The sequence below is a fragment of the Cibotium barometz genome, chromosome 1 (assembly GCF_041138505.1).
Source record: "Cibotium barometz isolate CiBa-2024 chromosome 1, ASM4113850v1, whole genome shotgun sequence".
NCBI lineage: Eukaryota > Viridiplantae > Streptophyta > Polypodiopsida > Cyatheales > Cibotiaceae > Cibotium > Cibotium barometz.
The window spans coordinates 23695614-23711473 of NC_141046.1; the positions used below are offsets into that span (position 1 = coordinate 23695614).

The 15860-nt window shown below is 43.4% G+C and overlaps 1 protein-coding gene across 1 annotated transcript in view; it reads right to left on the reverse strand.

Annotated features, from left to right (window-relative positions):
* Positions 1 to 1775: 1775 nt before the first annotated feature.
* The window catches only part of LOC147641757 (uncharacterized), a 44870-nt gene continuing 30785 nt past the window's right edge, over positions 1776 to 15860 (reverse strand). Inside the window, exons 4-6 of the mRNA XM_086799179.1 lie at positions 2675 to 2825; positions 2452 to 2571; positions 1776 to 2328 (exon numbers count right to left, since the gene is read on the reverse strand). Of these exons, the coding sequence (XP_086655305.1) occupies positions 2140 to 2328; positions 2452 to 2571; positions 2675 to 2825 (460 nt within the window). The 3' untranslated portion in view covers positions 1776 to 2139. The remainder of the gene's footprint in view (positions 2329 to 2451; positions 2572 to 2674; positions 2826 to 15860) is intronic.

Consider the following 15860-nt stretch of genomic DNA (forward strand, 5'->3'; position numbering starts at 1 on the left):
ACGTGGCTAGTGTTAGAGGCTGGTGGAACAGTTCTTATAGTAGTGTAAACTAGTCAAGTGGCTCTAACGTTGGGATTATGGCTCATTTGTGAGTAGTTCTAGTTGTGGAGCTCAACCTTGGGACTGGGGCATCTCAAGGGTCCCAGCTAGTGGTTAGCCCATTGATGAGTAGTGCCACTGATAGCCAGATGGCTGGGAGTGCGAGGTATGGGATGCACATGCTTTGTGGGCACATGCTTGCTAGGGTTATGCCGATGTCTAGCTCAATGGGTGGCTTACCATCATGTGTGGTTTGGAGCCTAAGGTTGGGTGGCAGGTACTAGCCAAACCCTTATATTTTTGCTTTGTTGTTTTGTGACCATATGATGATATGCAACAGTGCCGAGTAATGGATGAGCTTCTAAGAAACAGTAAGAATTGGTCTTGGGTGAGCACACAAATAAGTGGAACCTTATGTTGGTGTGTTTCACCAACATTGTCAAAACTTGTGTTTTGAAACAATAACTAAATTTATACATTTTACTATGATCCTTCAAGTAAAAAAGTACTAGTCGCGTGAAGAGAAAAATAAATTGCTCATTATTAAGTCTTTTTATTATTTTTTGGCAAAACATATGTTATCACAATTTTTCGCATTTGACGGTTTTCGACTAGCACATCATAAGCGATTTTCCTATAACATGACAAATAATTTTATAGTCATATGTTGCACTGTATTTATTTGTACATAACTAATCATGCCATGAATTCACATGGTCATCGTGCATTCATGTGATGCATGTCCCCATCATTCAAGTACATAATGCATGAAGCGACACCCTCGAATGTGTATTTGCATCTTGTTTTCACACAGGTTGAATAAGTGGGAGAGATCAAAAAGACTGGCTTATAGATCTACCTTCCAAACTTTAGGTGCATCATGATACAATTCAAAACTTCATGCTTGACTTGTGTGACTTCGAGCTTTGACTCCATGCTAGATTGTGTGTCCCCAACCCCCCAACCCCTCCCAAAAAGAAAACAAACAAACAAACAAATATAAGTCTCTCTCTCTCTCTCTCTCTCTCTCTCTCTCTCACACACACACACACACACACTTTAAAAGCCGTTATACTTTAAGAAAGCAAGAGTAACATTCAAACCCACTTTAGCAGTATTTATTAGATATTGAAAGGAAAATCTTACTTCTTGATTACACAAATCATTCTGAGTGATATAAGAGGAAGGCATGCATTTGGTGAATTTTTCACTTGTTTCAATTAGCATTAAAATAGCCAAAACCCCTAACAAAAATGATTGAGGAACTTGGCATGCACATTGTTGGCTAATATTGTGGAAAATGAGGAGAGATTCCTTAATTTGCTCAAGAAAAAAACATGTTGATCTCACTAAAATCAAGTAGAATTTATAGGCATATGTAATGGCCCTATGGTGAAGATTAAGAAATAAATTGGCAAGCTGGGTCAAGCATCACCATAGTCTCCAGATAATCATGGAAAAAAGCCTATTAAACAAGACAGTAAGATAAAAGTGTCATTCTGATGAAGTAATTCATGCATGAATAAAATATAGCACTCAAGGAAGCCTTATATGCCTTGAAAATTTCAAATTGGCAAGCGCACCTTCCCAAAAACAACGAAAAGGGTGTGGCAAAGATGGCCTTAAGACCCTTAAAGAACAAAAGCAGAAAGAAAGAGACCATAAAGAAAAAAGAAGGCAGGGAGGGGTTGTTTGTATGCCGGGTTACTCTACCCTAATCTCTACACATGGAGTGCCACATTATCAATAAGTTAATACCATGTTTCCACTCTTTTGACAACTAGAGTCTTTACCATCAACCTTTACCTCATACAAACTTCTCTATCTACTTCAACAAAGGCCAAGAGTGAAAGCCATCTGTAGAGTCAACAATATGTAGTCATTGCTTACTCGTTCGGCTTAACACGCACATGCACACCCACATTCTCAAGGGTCCACCCTGCCCTAGAATTTAAATTTAGCTTAGTTTCAGGCCTTCATTGCATGTCCGCTATTGACACTTGAAAATTCCACCTATTTTCTAACTCTGCAAAATTAAGTTCATAAGCATCTAGGTAAGACATAATTTGCCACTATCATATTTACAAGAGTCTGCACCTGTCACATGAACATCTTTTTTGGTAGCAAAATAGGCTTTTTACTAATCTTTTCCCGACAAAAAGGGCAAAAGCCTTTCATTTGAAACACTTCAGTGGCACACTCTATACATATCGTTGCATGACCGCATGGTATGAAGACAGCACGGTTATCTTCATTGATAGGATCCAAGCACAAACCACATTCACAAGCCTGGATCACACCAGAATATGAAGAATAAGTCAGAAACAGCCTTAAACAAGCTATGTCAGGCATGGCAAGAAACATCCCATCAATGCAAAGAGTACAAAAGTAGGGCTTCATGTCTGGTCTAACCACTTCTTCTTCAAGTTGTTTCTTTGCTTGCTTTGCTTCTTCTCCTTTCTTGAGAATCTCTTGCTTGCCCAGCCACTCTTTCAGCAACTTCTCTCTCTCTTCCTTAGCCTCCTCCAAAAGCTGAAGACAAACACTCAAGTTCAAGACTACATCACACCTTAAAACCCGCATTACACAAGCATACTTACGAGCAAAGCTCTCCAATCCAAAATGCTCTGATTACCTGCATCATTTCGTTGTGTTGCCTGTCCTGTAAATTCGACTCCTGTTCACGGGCTTTTTGATTGAAAAGAGCTTCAACCTTGGCCATCTCTGCCATAAAGTTTTCCTTCTTCTGCATGACTTCAAGCTCTCTCTCTAAAGCCTTCTGAGTCCTTAAGAAGATCCCACAGCAAAACACGTTGCTATTTAGGAGTTGATATTCCAGCAAACCACAGATGGAATCAGTGCATACAAAGAAGGATTGATCCTGGATGGGGGAAATATTACCGCTTTGAGAATGATTGCAGCAACAGTAACATCAGGAGATGGCACATCAGCCGTATCTTATTTGATGCTATGTCGTACAAACTGTGCTATACGGAGTAGAGGTATGGGGTGGAAGTATCTCACCATCAACATGGAATGACATTGAGAAGATGCAAAAGGCATTCCTCAGAAGACACCTAGAAGTCAAAACCACTACACCTTACTCTATATTAATGCTTGAAACAGGCAGCAGACCCATCGAGCTTCGAGCACTCCAAAGGGTTTTCAAGTACATAAAGAAGGTCAAGTCCATGCAGATGGGGAGACTACCGAAGAAAGCTTTGCTAGCAAGTAAAAGACCTCAGAAAACAAACAAAAGCAAGATGCTATCTTCAGGATGGATGCATGACATCAACGGCTGGTTTCAAAGATGGGAGGTAGACTCCTATCTAAATGCAGCATCAGATGAAGTAGATGAGAAGGCATTTCATCAAGCACTATTGGAAGCACTCCACTGTGAATGGCAATCATCAGAAAAAAGGGCTAAATTTGAATATTATGGCTCACACATCAACCCAAACTATTGAGTCACATACTCAAGTGAAGAAGACAATGCTCAGAAATACATAAGCATGCCTATTCCCACCAATGCAAGGAGAGGTCTTGCACTTATCCGGACTAGGTCACACACACTCGAGATTGAAAAAGGAGCATGGAGCAATATCCCAAAAGAGAAAAGACTATGCAAAGTATGCACTTTGGGAGCAGTGGAGAGGGAGGAACATGTCCTTTTAACATGCCCACAATATGACCACATAAGAAAGGACTTTAATACCATTCTAGAAGGATATCATGACTTGGTGGATGTGCTCACACATGCCAAGCTTGCTGCTGTAGGCATTTATATCACCAAGATTCTTAAACATCATGGCTAACAATGCGACCATACGACAAGCTCCATATCACTCCCATGAAGGGAGAAGGCTTTGTATTTCCCTCCAATGAAGGGGGGAGGCTTGGTTTTTTGTTTCTTACAGCTTTGTAATAATTTCGTGGAGGTCCCATGGGCCGTTTATCGGCTCCCAGAGGACGATAATACATTCTTCTTCTTCTTCTTCTCTCTAAATGGATGAAGGTAACAAAGAAACAGAAACCAGTTACCAGCCCAAAACACAATCATGATGACCACCCTGGAAAAAAAGGAGGCAAGCACTGTTGGGATTCAGAGTCTTGTATGTGTGTATCCGTCTGTGTGTGTACCCATCATGTACGTGTACCCCTGTTTGTGTACCCACTTGTGTCTATGTACGAACAGCGCCTAAAAGGGCTATTGTTCTTTGTGTGTGTGTGTGTGTGTGTGTGTGTGTGTGTGTGTGTGTAAACACTCAATTATGTGTGTAGGTGAGTAAGTGTGTGAATAGCCTCTTAGAGTGGTTAGAATAAATATCTAGATATTATACCTTTTGGACATAAGCAATGATGTCATTTAGATGAGCCTTTAAGGCTATAAAAGGATTGTACTTGGTGAAGCTTTATCATCACAACTAATCAAAAGAATATCATTGAGTCATGTATTCTCTTGGTTGTCAGATCACTCTTTCATTCTCCCTTTCCCTTGTCCATTCACCATCATGGACATCTTCCATCCCCCTGTAGCTTCTACATCTCCTGTGGACTGCAGCGCTGAAACCTTCAATTGGTATCACAGCCATGGTTGTGCATAGTGCTATGGTTGGTTGACTGGCAAGTTTTTTGATTAAAGATTAAAGCATTAGTAGTGAGTTTAGCACTTAGATTAGGGCAGTCCACGTCTCCTACAGTCTACTGCTGGGACATATAGCACCCACTTGCCATAGGTTACAGGTAGCAACTCCAGAACTTCAAAATCACGCCTGTGAGCTTCAGCTTCTCAACCACAAAAGCCAGCATAAAGCTCACCATTGTCTCTTCAATGTAGTGGCGGCCTTCCAATTGCCAAGAGCAGCTACAGAAGAGCAACAAGCTAATCCACATAACAGTTGTGCAAGCTTCCTATGCTAACACACTTTTTAGCACCTTCGTATTCCCAACAGCCTCAGCTGGCGGCAGTGCAATGGAAGAAGTAGGGTGGACAACATCAAAAGGCAGGAGACAGCTTCAGCAGGCATAAGGCCAGGAAAGTGAAGTAGATTCTATATACCTAGATGAATCCAAGAACATGCCCAAATTCACTTTTTGAAGATACTCCACAATCAAAAGTCCATTTCTTTGAATCAAGCGACCAGCAGCTCGACAGCTGGCGGTAGTACAATAGCAGAAGTAGGCAGACAACATCAAGAGGCAGGAGACAGCTTCAGTAGGCATAAGGCCAGGAAAGTGAAGTAGATTCTGTTCCAACATGGGCAAGCAGCACTTTTTGAAGATACTCCACAATCAAACTCCATTTCTTTGAATCAAGCGAGCCAGCTCAACAGGGATCTGAAGGCGGCAACGACGATCACAAAAAGAGGCCATCAGGTTTTTTGAGGCTAGATACAAAGACATTGCCTGCCTTGCATGGCGATCTTACATGTACACGTGTTTGTGTCTTCAGACATATAACGCGTGCAGTTGATCTTGATAGGCAGAGAATCATGCTGGGAAACTCTTGCCCGAGGGCGACCCTAGAGGTGCAAGGGGTGGGAGTATCTCCCAGAAAGGTCAAACCCAAGGTCACTTTATGTGAAGGGTGAAAACCGTGAGGGCAATATGCTCCCCGGAGCCAAGCACAAGAGAAGAGGACATTCCACATGAAGAACCATGTCTCAAGAGCCATAGAGAGGAGAGCTAGGCCCGCAGCAAGAAAAAGCAAAGAAAAAGGCAAGAAAAAAGCAAGGAAAAGCTAAGACAAAGCTAGACCTATCAATTGAGGAGACTATTTAAGAAGTTGGGGGGATGTCACCGAAGCATCAAAATACAAGTTATTGACATGCAAAAATGCAACGCAACTCCCAAGAAAAAAAGGATAAGAGCCGTGACACTGATGACATGGCAATGATGACATGGCACTGCCATGTGGAAGGATAGCAGCGCAAGGCAACCTTGCAGGCTTGGAATGATGCGATCATCTTTTGGAAAGCAAAAGACTAAAATACTAAAAAGAGGAGAGCTTTTTAGTTTTAAAAAGATACTTTTGGGCTATAAGTGAGTTTTAAAGCACATTTGCCAAGTGCTTTTGGGCAAGAACTATAAATTCAGCTATTCTCTCATTGTTGAGACATGTAAAAAGACGAGAGCTCTCTAGCTCTAAGAACTTGTACTCAAGACTCCTCCAAGGGGTTCAATCTAATATAACTTGGAGGGGGGGATTGGCCCAAGGCTATTCCGACCCCTAGTGTGGTTTCTTCTCTCTCTACTCTCTCTTTTGTTTGTTTTCTGATTTTCTCAAGGTTTTACATGTGAATTTGTTGTTTTCTTGAAGATAAGCTAAGTACCCATGCCACAGCACTTACAAAGACCTATTACACAATCTAATGTGTAGTCAATCCAAGGCATTGGGAATTTATTCTTGATTGTCAGCTTGTTGAGCGCCTAATAATTGATTGTCAGCTTGTTGAGCGCCCAATCATCTATGTAAAGTCGAGAAGATCCATCCCCTGTTACACAGTCTAATGTATAGTCAATCCGAGGCATTGGGAATTTACGCTTGATTGTCAGCTTGTTGCGCCCAATAATCTATGTAAAGTCAAGAAGATCCATCCTTCTTTTTCACAAAAAGGATCGGGGCTACGAATGGAGACAAACTAGAGCGTATGAAACCAGATTGCAGCAACTCATGGAGTTGACGATCCAACTCCATCTCCATGGCCTTGCTAAGGCGATATGGAAACTTGCTCAAGGTTTCGGAACCTAGGAGAGTTCAAATTTATGTTCCTCCAATCTAGATGGGGGGACCTTAGGAGGCAAGTTGTCTCAAAGAAAAAATCTTTTGGAACCGGTCATGCATGGCCTAGTAACCGTAGGTTGTCTTCGAAGCACTAGTAATCGTCTTTGAGTGGTCTGAACATAGATCACCGCATACTATGCATAGTTGTTTAAAAACGCACTTTTTTCAAGGAATAAAAAACGTGAACATTTTGAAACGTTTTGTTTTTGAGAATGCATTTTTTTGCAAGTGATTTTTTTTTGGTGAAAAAATCCTTGGATAACGTGTCGCCGCCTGTACTTTTTCGTTTGTACTTCTTCGATTCTTCGATCTTGCTGCCGCCGCCCTCCACCGTACACGAGCTGCAGCCGCCTGTTGCTCCAAGCCTGCTGCCGCTGCTCCCTCTACTCCAACCTCCGCTTGCTCCCACCTGCAGCAGTGCTACTTCAGTCTCTGCAGGCTGCACCCTCCTATCTGCTGCAGGCAGCAACCTGCTCCCGCCTCTCTACTGCTCCCACGGGCCACCTCAAACCTACCCCTTCTGCTCAGTGCTCCCGCCTCTGCCATCTGGAGCTCTGCTACCGCCTTTTGCCTCTTCTACATCCGTCTTTGCCCCATTTGCTCCTGAGTCTTGAAATGGGCCGAACTTCCGATCTAGTGAATGCACATGTAGAGGACCTAACTAATAACAATGAAAGTGGCCAATGCAAGTGGAGATGCAAATAATGTGGTGACATTTATACAGGGAAGGCTACCGTATCAAAGCCCACTTGGCCGGGTTAAAGGGAAAGGGCATTGCTATATGCCCTAGAGTGCCCAAAGATGTGGTGAATCAAGTAAGAGCACAGATGGCTGCAAAGTCTCAAGATGAGGGAGAGGAGTTGTCGGGCAGTGGTCAAGGTGTGACCAAAAGGGCAAAGGATCAAGAAGAGAAAAGTGAAGGATTGGGTCAAGCTGGGCAAGATGTGGCTTCAAGTTTGGTGAACATGCAAATGCATGTTAGTGGCGCACCGTCACATCCACCTAAGTTGCCCATGGTGAATGCATTGAAGAGGGGGAGTGTGGAAGCAGGCATCCAAAAGCAAGCTGTGGCAGCGGCTACCAGGGAGATAACCAAATTTTTCATTCAATGTGCATTATCCTTCCACATATTGAAGACAAAGCGATGGAAAAGTTGCATGAGGGCACTGAGCCGCATCGGCTATGAGTGGGAGGGACCTTCATACGAGGCCTTGCGCACTTGTGAGCTTAGGCGAGAGCGTATGCAAGCAAAGGAGGACATACAACCCCTTAGAGCTACATGGGAGAAATATGGATGCACACTTCTATGTGATGGATGGTCAGATGTACGCAAAAGAAGTGTGTATAACATTTTGGTGTCCTCCTGCAAGTACACTATGTTCTTAAAGGCTATCGATGCCTCTTTGCCAGGTACAGTGGTGACAGGAGAGTTCATTTGGAGACACTTGCGTGAGGCTGTGATGGAGATAGGCCCAAAGAACATAGTGCAAGTTATTACAGATAATGGCTCTAATTATGTCGGTATGGGCCGTATATTGCATGAGTTCCCAAAAATTGTTTGGACTCCTTGTGCATCACATAGCTTGGATTTGTTGATGGAGGATATAGAAAAGATGCCATGGGTTGCCAAAGTGTTGGCCACTTCAAAGTTCATTGTCAAATTTGTGACAAAGAGGCCAGAGGTGCTGAACATCTTTAGAGTAGAGAGTGAGCTGCAGCTCCAAAAACCCTCCTCCACTAGATTTGCCTACATGTTTATTCTAGTTGACAGGGTACTACGAGTTCGGTCCGGACTCTTGCGCACAGTTGTTTCACGTGCATGGTTTGAGATGAATGAGGTAAAAGAAAGAAGGCCCAAATATGTGAAGTTTAAAACCACTATAATGGGAGATGACGCCTTTTGGAAGAAGGCTGCAGCATTGCCATGAGAGTTCTCTCACAGGACTGCAGCTCGGGTCCTTGTGAGAGAAACTGGAGTACTTGGGCCCTCTTTCACACAAAGAAGAGGAACAGATTATCTATCGCTCAGCCGGAGCGTTTGGTGTATTGCCACTGCAACCTTCGTCTTCTTGAGGAGAAAGGCAATCCCATTGAGCCTCGCCAGGTGAATGTTGACTTGATCGACATCGAGAGGGTGAAGGAAATTCCAGAGATCCCACCAAATGAGTGAGACATTTATGCTATGCTCTACGAGGAGGCCATGCAGTCGATTCAGACCACGCGATCCATTCGAGAGTCAGACCCAAGTTCAAGCCACGACCAATTCATCAGCAGCGAGATCTAGTGCTCGAGTTAGATTCAGAGACTGAGGCATCTGATCATGATGTTGAGATGGATGTGTAGACTCTAGAGTGTCAGTCTTCAGTCTTGACATTATTTTTATTTCATTTGTACTTGGCACTTGTGATTGGAATTTGGCATTTTGATTCGACTTTGATCATGGATCATGGATGGTGGATTATGTTACTTGTCTCTTCATCTTGAGTCTTAGCTCTAGCCTCTGGAGTCTGAGTTCTTCAATTATCATTCTTTCGATTTTTAAACTTTACAATGTATATGAATGGTTAATGTTGAATGGTCATTGGTAAATTAATATTAAAGTCAATGAAGATGCAGCTTCTCCTAATGCGAGAACTTAAAAGAACTTGAAATCTGTGGTTCCTTGGTCATTGTTTTCATGAAATCTATGGTTCCAACATCCTAGGCTTAAAAACTATAGATACAAGCCATAATTACACTTTAAAAAATTAATGAATAAAAAACTTCTCCAAAAATAAAAAACGTTTTTAAAAGTATAAAACTTCCCGTTTTAAAAACGTCAAGCAACTATGATACTATGCACCTTTCCACATCTCTCATTTAGCCTAGATATGACTAATGACCAAAAAGTTAGATATCCACGGTTGACACTTAATGATCACGAGAGCTTTGAACACATTTCGGAAACGTGTGCTGCTCCCAGTCAACGTCTGGGGTAACTTGCAAAACCATTGGATCCCTAAGATAATATCTACACCCACTAGAGGGGCAACCATGAAATCGCACACAAATTATGTGCCCTAAATGACGAATTTAGCACAATGAGCTTCAAACTTGATGCTCGTTGTCATGCCTGTGCTAAATCCCTACACTTTCTTATCTACCGAGGTCAACAAGAAACGGGCTCGCCGAGCAGCCTGTTCTGTGACCACGTCCTCTGTACTGCCGCTGTGAAACAAGACGACAACTCTCTAGCCACCTATTGTTATGAGAATATTATTTAAATGATTATTTGAATCGTGAATGCTATATAATCCATGTGATAGTTACCAACCCTTGTACTTACTGTACCAACCATTGTACCAACTGAGTGCAAGGTTGTACCTACAGTTTCAAATTTTGTAGCTGTTGTACCAGCTCTATTGGTGCTGCCATGACCTGTTTTGGTTGCCCATGGTGCTGCCCAACTTGTTCATGGTGATGTATATGGTATATTGTTTGCTTCAGCTGAATTTTTCACATATGGCATCTTCAAGACCCCTAGCGATGGGGAAGATCAGTACCCTCACAGGACGAGGTGGTTTACACACATTCATAGTATTTAGGGGCTTCTTTTAATGAAAGCCCATGTGTATGGTCCAATGATGGTTGTATATGGATAATCCGGCATCTCCCATGGGAAGAGTAAGGCATCTCCCATGGAAAGAGTAAGGCCCTCAAAGCTTGTACATGTTATATTTTCTCCTTGGGTAATAAAATACTCCAGGGGGAGGGGGGGCCGGCCCATTCTGAATGGGAGAGAAAAAGAATTAGGGTTGGAGATTCATGTGGGAGACATACACACAGAGAGAACAAGGGAGAGAGAGAGAGAGAGAGAGAGTTGTGGGGATAAGTCAACTCACCAAGAGATGAGTGTGTGACTCCCCTATCACACATGTATATTGCACTAGTACACAGTGTGCACTTAGTACATTAAAAGTACTAAGTGTACTATGTACTATAACTTATGGGCTTGTACACACTATAAGGGTGGGCATAGTGCCTTTACCCCAACAACCTCCCACTTAAAGGCAAAGTGCCCTTAAGTAAAGGAAAAGAAAAAAAATCAGCATGTCCATGATAATATACAAGGCCATATCAAGGCTGAAACTGGCCTCATCCAATGCCCATCAAGTGTCTGCAATGAGCAAACCGCTCCGGAGGCAAACTCTTTGTCAACAGATCAGCCGGGTTGTCATCCGTATGAATCTTAACAAGCTGAATTTGCTTGTTCTCTATCACCTCTCTGATGAAGTGATACTTCACATCCACATGCTTCGTCTTTGCATGAAAGACAGGGTTCTTTGCCAACTGGATGGCACTCTGACTGTCACAATGCAACAATGGAATATCCCCTGTATAGCCCAAATCAACCACTAACCGAGATAGCCATAATGCCTCCTTGCAAGCCTCTGTGGCTGCAATATACTCGGCCTCTGTGTAGATAAGGCAGTGCACTTCTGCATCCTGGATATCCATGACACAGCACCTCCTGTGAATGTAAATACATAACCGGTAGTAGACTTCCGGTTATCTGGATGACCAGCATAATCCGAATCCGTATAACCATGCACTAATGCATCCTGTTTGCCAAAACAAATGCACATATCCTGTGTGCCCTTCAGGTATCTCATGACACCTTTCACTGCTTCCCAATGCTTCTTGCCAGGGTTGGCCATGTATCTAGAAACCACTCCCACTGCAAATGCAATGTCCGGCCTAGTAGCAACCATGGCATACATGAGACTGCCACAAGCTGAAGCATACGGAATCTTGGCCATATCAGCCCTGCCATCATCTGACTGTGGGCTGTCCATAGCACTGAGTTTCACATACGGAGGCAAAGGAGTACTAGTCTTCTTCCCCCCGTCCATATTGAACCTCTGCAAGACTTTGCCAATGTATTCCTTCTGAGACAAATACAACACATGCTGATTTCTGTCCCGAAGTATCCGCATACCCAAAATGTGATTTGCATCACCCAAATCCTTCATATCAAAGGTTTGATGCAGCCTCTGCTTCAAGGCATCCATCTCCTTACGAGATTTCCCGGCAATCAACATATCATCAACATACAAGATGAGGATCAATAGACTGCCATCCAAAGCTTTCTTGGTGTACAAGCAGTGATCTATGTCACTTCTCCTGAATTTCTGGGATTTCATGAATGTATCAAATTTATGATACCATTCTCTTGGTGCCTGTTTGAGCCCATAAAGACTCTTTTTCAGCTTGCATACAAGCTTCTCCTTTCCACTCACTGCATAACCCTCTGGCTGCTGCATATATATCTCCTCATGGAGATCACCGTGAAGAAAAGCAGTCTTCACATCCATCTGAATCAAGTCCAGATCATCATGTGCAACCAAAGCTAACACAGCTCTAAGTGTGGTCATTTTGACCACTGGAGAGAAGATCTCCTCAAAGTCCACACCATATTTCTGCTTGAGGCCCTTAGCCACTAACCTGGCTTTGTATCTTGGCTTTGCATCTGGTGCAACTTTGAGCCTGTAAACCCACTTGCATGGCAAAACCTTTTTGCCTGCAGGCAAATGCACCAACTTCCATGTTCCATTTTTGTACAGAGAATCCATCTCTGACTTCATGGCACGCTCCCAAAGAGCCTTGTCTGCCCTCTGTAAAGCCTCCTTGTAACATGAGGGCTGCCCACAGTCAGTGAGCATCAAGTAGTCAACCCCTGGAACAAACCTGTCAGGGGCTCTGGAGGGTCTTGTGGACCTCCGTACCCAATGACCATCATTTGCAGGTTGCTGTCCAGCCTGCATATCACCCATTGGTGGCTCCTGTTCCATGCCATAAGGCTGAAAAATCATGCCCGGTATCTCCTCTAACTGTGGTATATCCATAGGGATATCTTCTGCCATCTCTGGCTGTCCATTTGGACCATTTTCAGCACCATTTAAGAGCTGGTTTTGCTGCTGTAATGGCTGATTTACAGCCCTTGGTTGTTGTCCATGATGTCCATCATCATCAAAGATGACTCTGCCAGGCTCCTGTTGCCTTGCAGGCTCCTTATACATGCATGTTTCATCAAAAATGACATCATTGCTGCGTATAATCTTTCTATTCACGGGATCCCAAAGTCTATACCCCATTTCACCTCTGTCACCATATCCTAGGAATATGCATTTGTGAGACTTAGGATCAAGTTTGGTGCGCATTTCCCTGCGTATGTGCACGTACGCAACGCAACCAAACACTCTCAAGTGCTTGTATGATGGAGGCTTCCCTGTCCATACTTCCTCTGGCACTTTCCCACCAAGCCTCGTGTTAGGTGACCTGTTTATAAGATGAACGGCTGTCATAACACCTTTAGCCCAAAAACCATGAGGTAATGCAGCATGTGACAACATAGAACGGACCTTCTCCTGAATGGTCCTGTTCATCCTCTCTGCTGTCCCGTTTTGTGGAGGATCATAAGGAGTAGAGAGCTCCCTCTTGATGCCTTTAGCATCACAAAAGTCCTGAAACAGTTTGGACATATACTCTCCACCATTGTCGGAACGCAAAGCCTTCAGTGTTTTGCCAGTTTGATTCTCAACATGAGCAACAAACTTCTGAAACACTGCGAATGTATCACTCTTCAAACGAAGAGGATAAACCCACACCTTGCGTGTGGCATCATCTATAAAAGACACACAGTATTTTGCCCCTCCCAAAGAAAGCTGAGGCATCTCACATACTTCTGTATGCACAAGCTCTAACTGAGCATCTTTCTGTCCAAGAGCTTTCTTGTGGGGGCACTGCAGTTGCCTGCCATATATACAATGCTCACAAAACTGAAAACTTGAAAACTTTAGAGAAGGCAAGTAACCCAAACGAGACAATTGCTCCATTCCCTTGACACTCATGTGTCCCAACCGGCTATGCCACATAGAAATTTCCGGCAGCTCGGTTGCATTTACATTAGCATGGTGACAAACACCTGCATGCATAAAGTAAAGAGTGTCCACCTTAGAGCCTCTGGCAACAACCAGTGAGCCCTTACTAATCTTCCACTTTCCACGACCAAATGTGGTAACATAATCAGCATCATCAAGCTGTCCAGTAGAAAGCAGATTCTTCTTGATCTCAGGCACTGACATCATGGAGCATAAGCTGTGAGCCATCTGAAAACACAAGCCTCACATCACCTCTGCCAAGAATCTTGCATGCATGGTTATCACCCAAATAAACCACTCCTTCATTGCCAGCAGTATACCTGACAAACAAGTCTCTGCAACCTGTGACATGAAAGGAGGCACCTGAATCAATGATCCATGAGTGCATACCATGACCACCTGTAAGAAGTGAATGGGCATCAAGTGAAGACGTGAATAGGACTTCATCCTCACGGTCACCTGCATGTGACACATTGATTTCTTCAATCTTGACTCCACTTTTGCCCTTTGGCTTTACATCTTTGGCTTCATCTTTGTCTTTGTCTTTGCCTTTTCCCTTTTCCTTTTGATCATTTTTCCATTTGTAGCATTGCTTTTTAATGTGTCCCTTCTTGCCACAATAATGGCATTCCAAGTCCTTTTTGGAGCGGGACTTGCTCCTTCCCCTTTCTTGGCTTTTACCCCTTTGTTGGGATCTCCCACGTGCATTCATTGCATTGGACTTTCCAACAGAATTGTTCTTCCTGTTCATCTCTTCTTGAAGAAGAGCACCCTCAACAACTGCATATGACAGCATAGCATTCGAATTGCTAGTGGCTGTCCTGAATGTCCCCCAACTCTCTGGCAAAGTGCATAAGAGAAAAGTGGCTTTGAACTCATCGTCCATTGCCAGCTTTTGATTAATAACTTGGCTGACAATACCATTAAACTCATTTAGATGGGCTGCCATAGACGCCCCTTCCTTCATCTGAAGACCTATGAGTTTCTTCAACCAATACACTTTGCTTGAGGCACTTTGCTGGGCATACAAGTCCTGCAATCTCTGCCACATTCCCCAAGCTGTCTTCTCTTCACGAATGCTGAAAAGTAAAGTGTCTGACACAGACAACATGATAGTAGATCTTGCCAACTCATCCATATCTTCCCACTCTTCAGCAGTAAGAGAAGCGGGCTTTACACCCCTTTCTTTGATAGGCTTGTGCTGCTTCTTCTGGAGCAACACATTATAGCACTGGGTTTGCCAAATATCATAGTTATGTGAGCCTTCAAGCTTCTTGATGTGAAGCAATGAAGAGCTCTCACCTGTGGTTGCCATAGCAATATGCAACCTATAAATGCCTGACTCCCTGCAAAATGTGCAAACACTGCACCAAAGCACACAAAGTGCTCACAGTTATTCTCCCAAGCTTTATCTCCCACTGCGGAAGCACAAATGCAACTCTACTCCCACTGTATGTGATGAAATCACCAAAATCTGGTTGCTGCAGATTTAGGACAGCACCTTAAATGTGCTCTGTTGCCCTTCCAAAGTACTGTACAACAGTACCAAGTGCTCACCAATGATGTACCAAACCTGTACCGGCAAGTACAGCAACTGAAAATGAATTTTTTCCTCACTCAAATCAGTGTACAGCCATGCCAAAACTTGTACAAAACTGTACCAAATCTGTACCAGCCGGTACAGTAGCAATAAATGCTATCCTGGCTGTCCAAATGAGTGAAAATCAGACTTTTACAGTCCCGAACACTGCATACAACAGTCCCGAACAGAAATTGGGCAAAAGCCCCTTGACTGCAAGCTGATTTCTGAGGATTCAAGGCATAAATGTCTTGCCTGCTGCTTTGCCAAGCTTAACAAGCATAAAATCTTGAAAAGCCCCTTGATTTAAGATCAATTTCTGATCATACATGGTACATTGACGCACATGAAGGCATCCAGAGTGTTCACAGTGCTTTCCCCTGGCCACATATACATCAAATACATGAAAGCCCCTTGATTTACAGGCACATTGAGTGCTTGACAGGCATCAACACGTTGCCCAAAGCGTCAACTGTGATTGCCTGCATGCAAATCGATCAAATCGGCACAAAAGCCCCTTGATTTGCACTGCAATTTG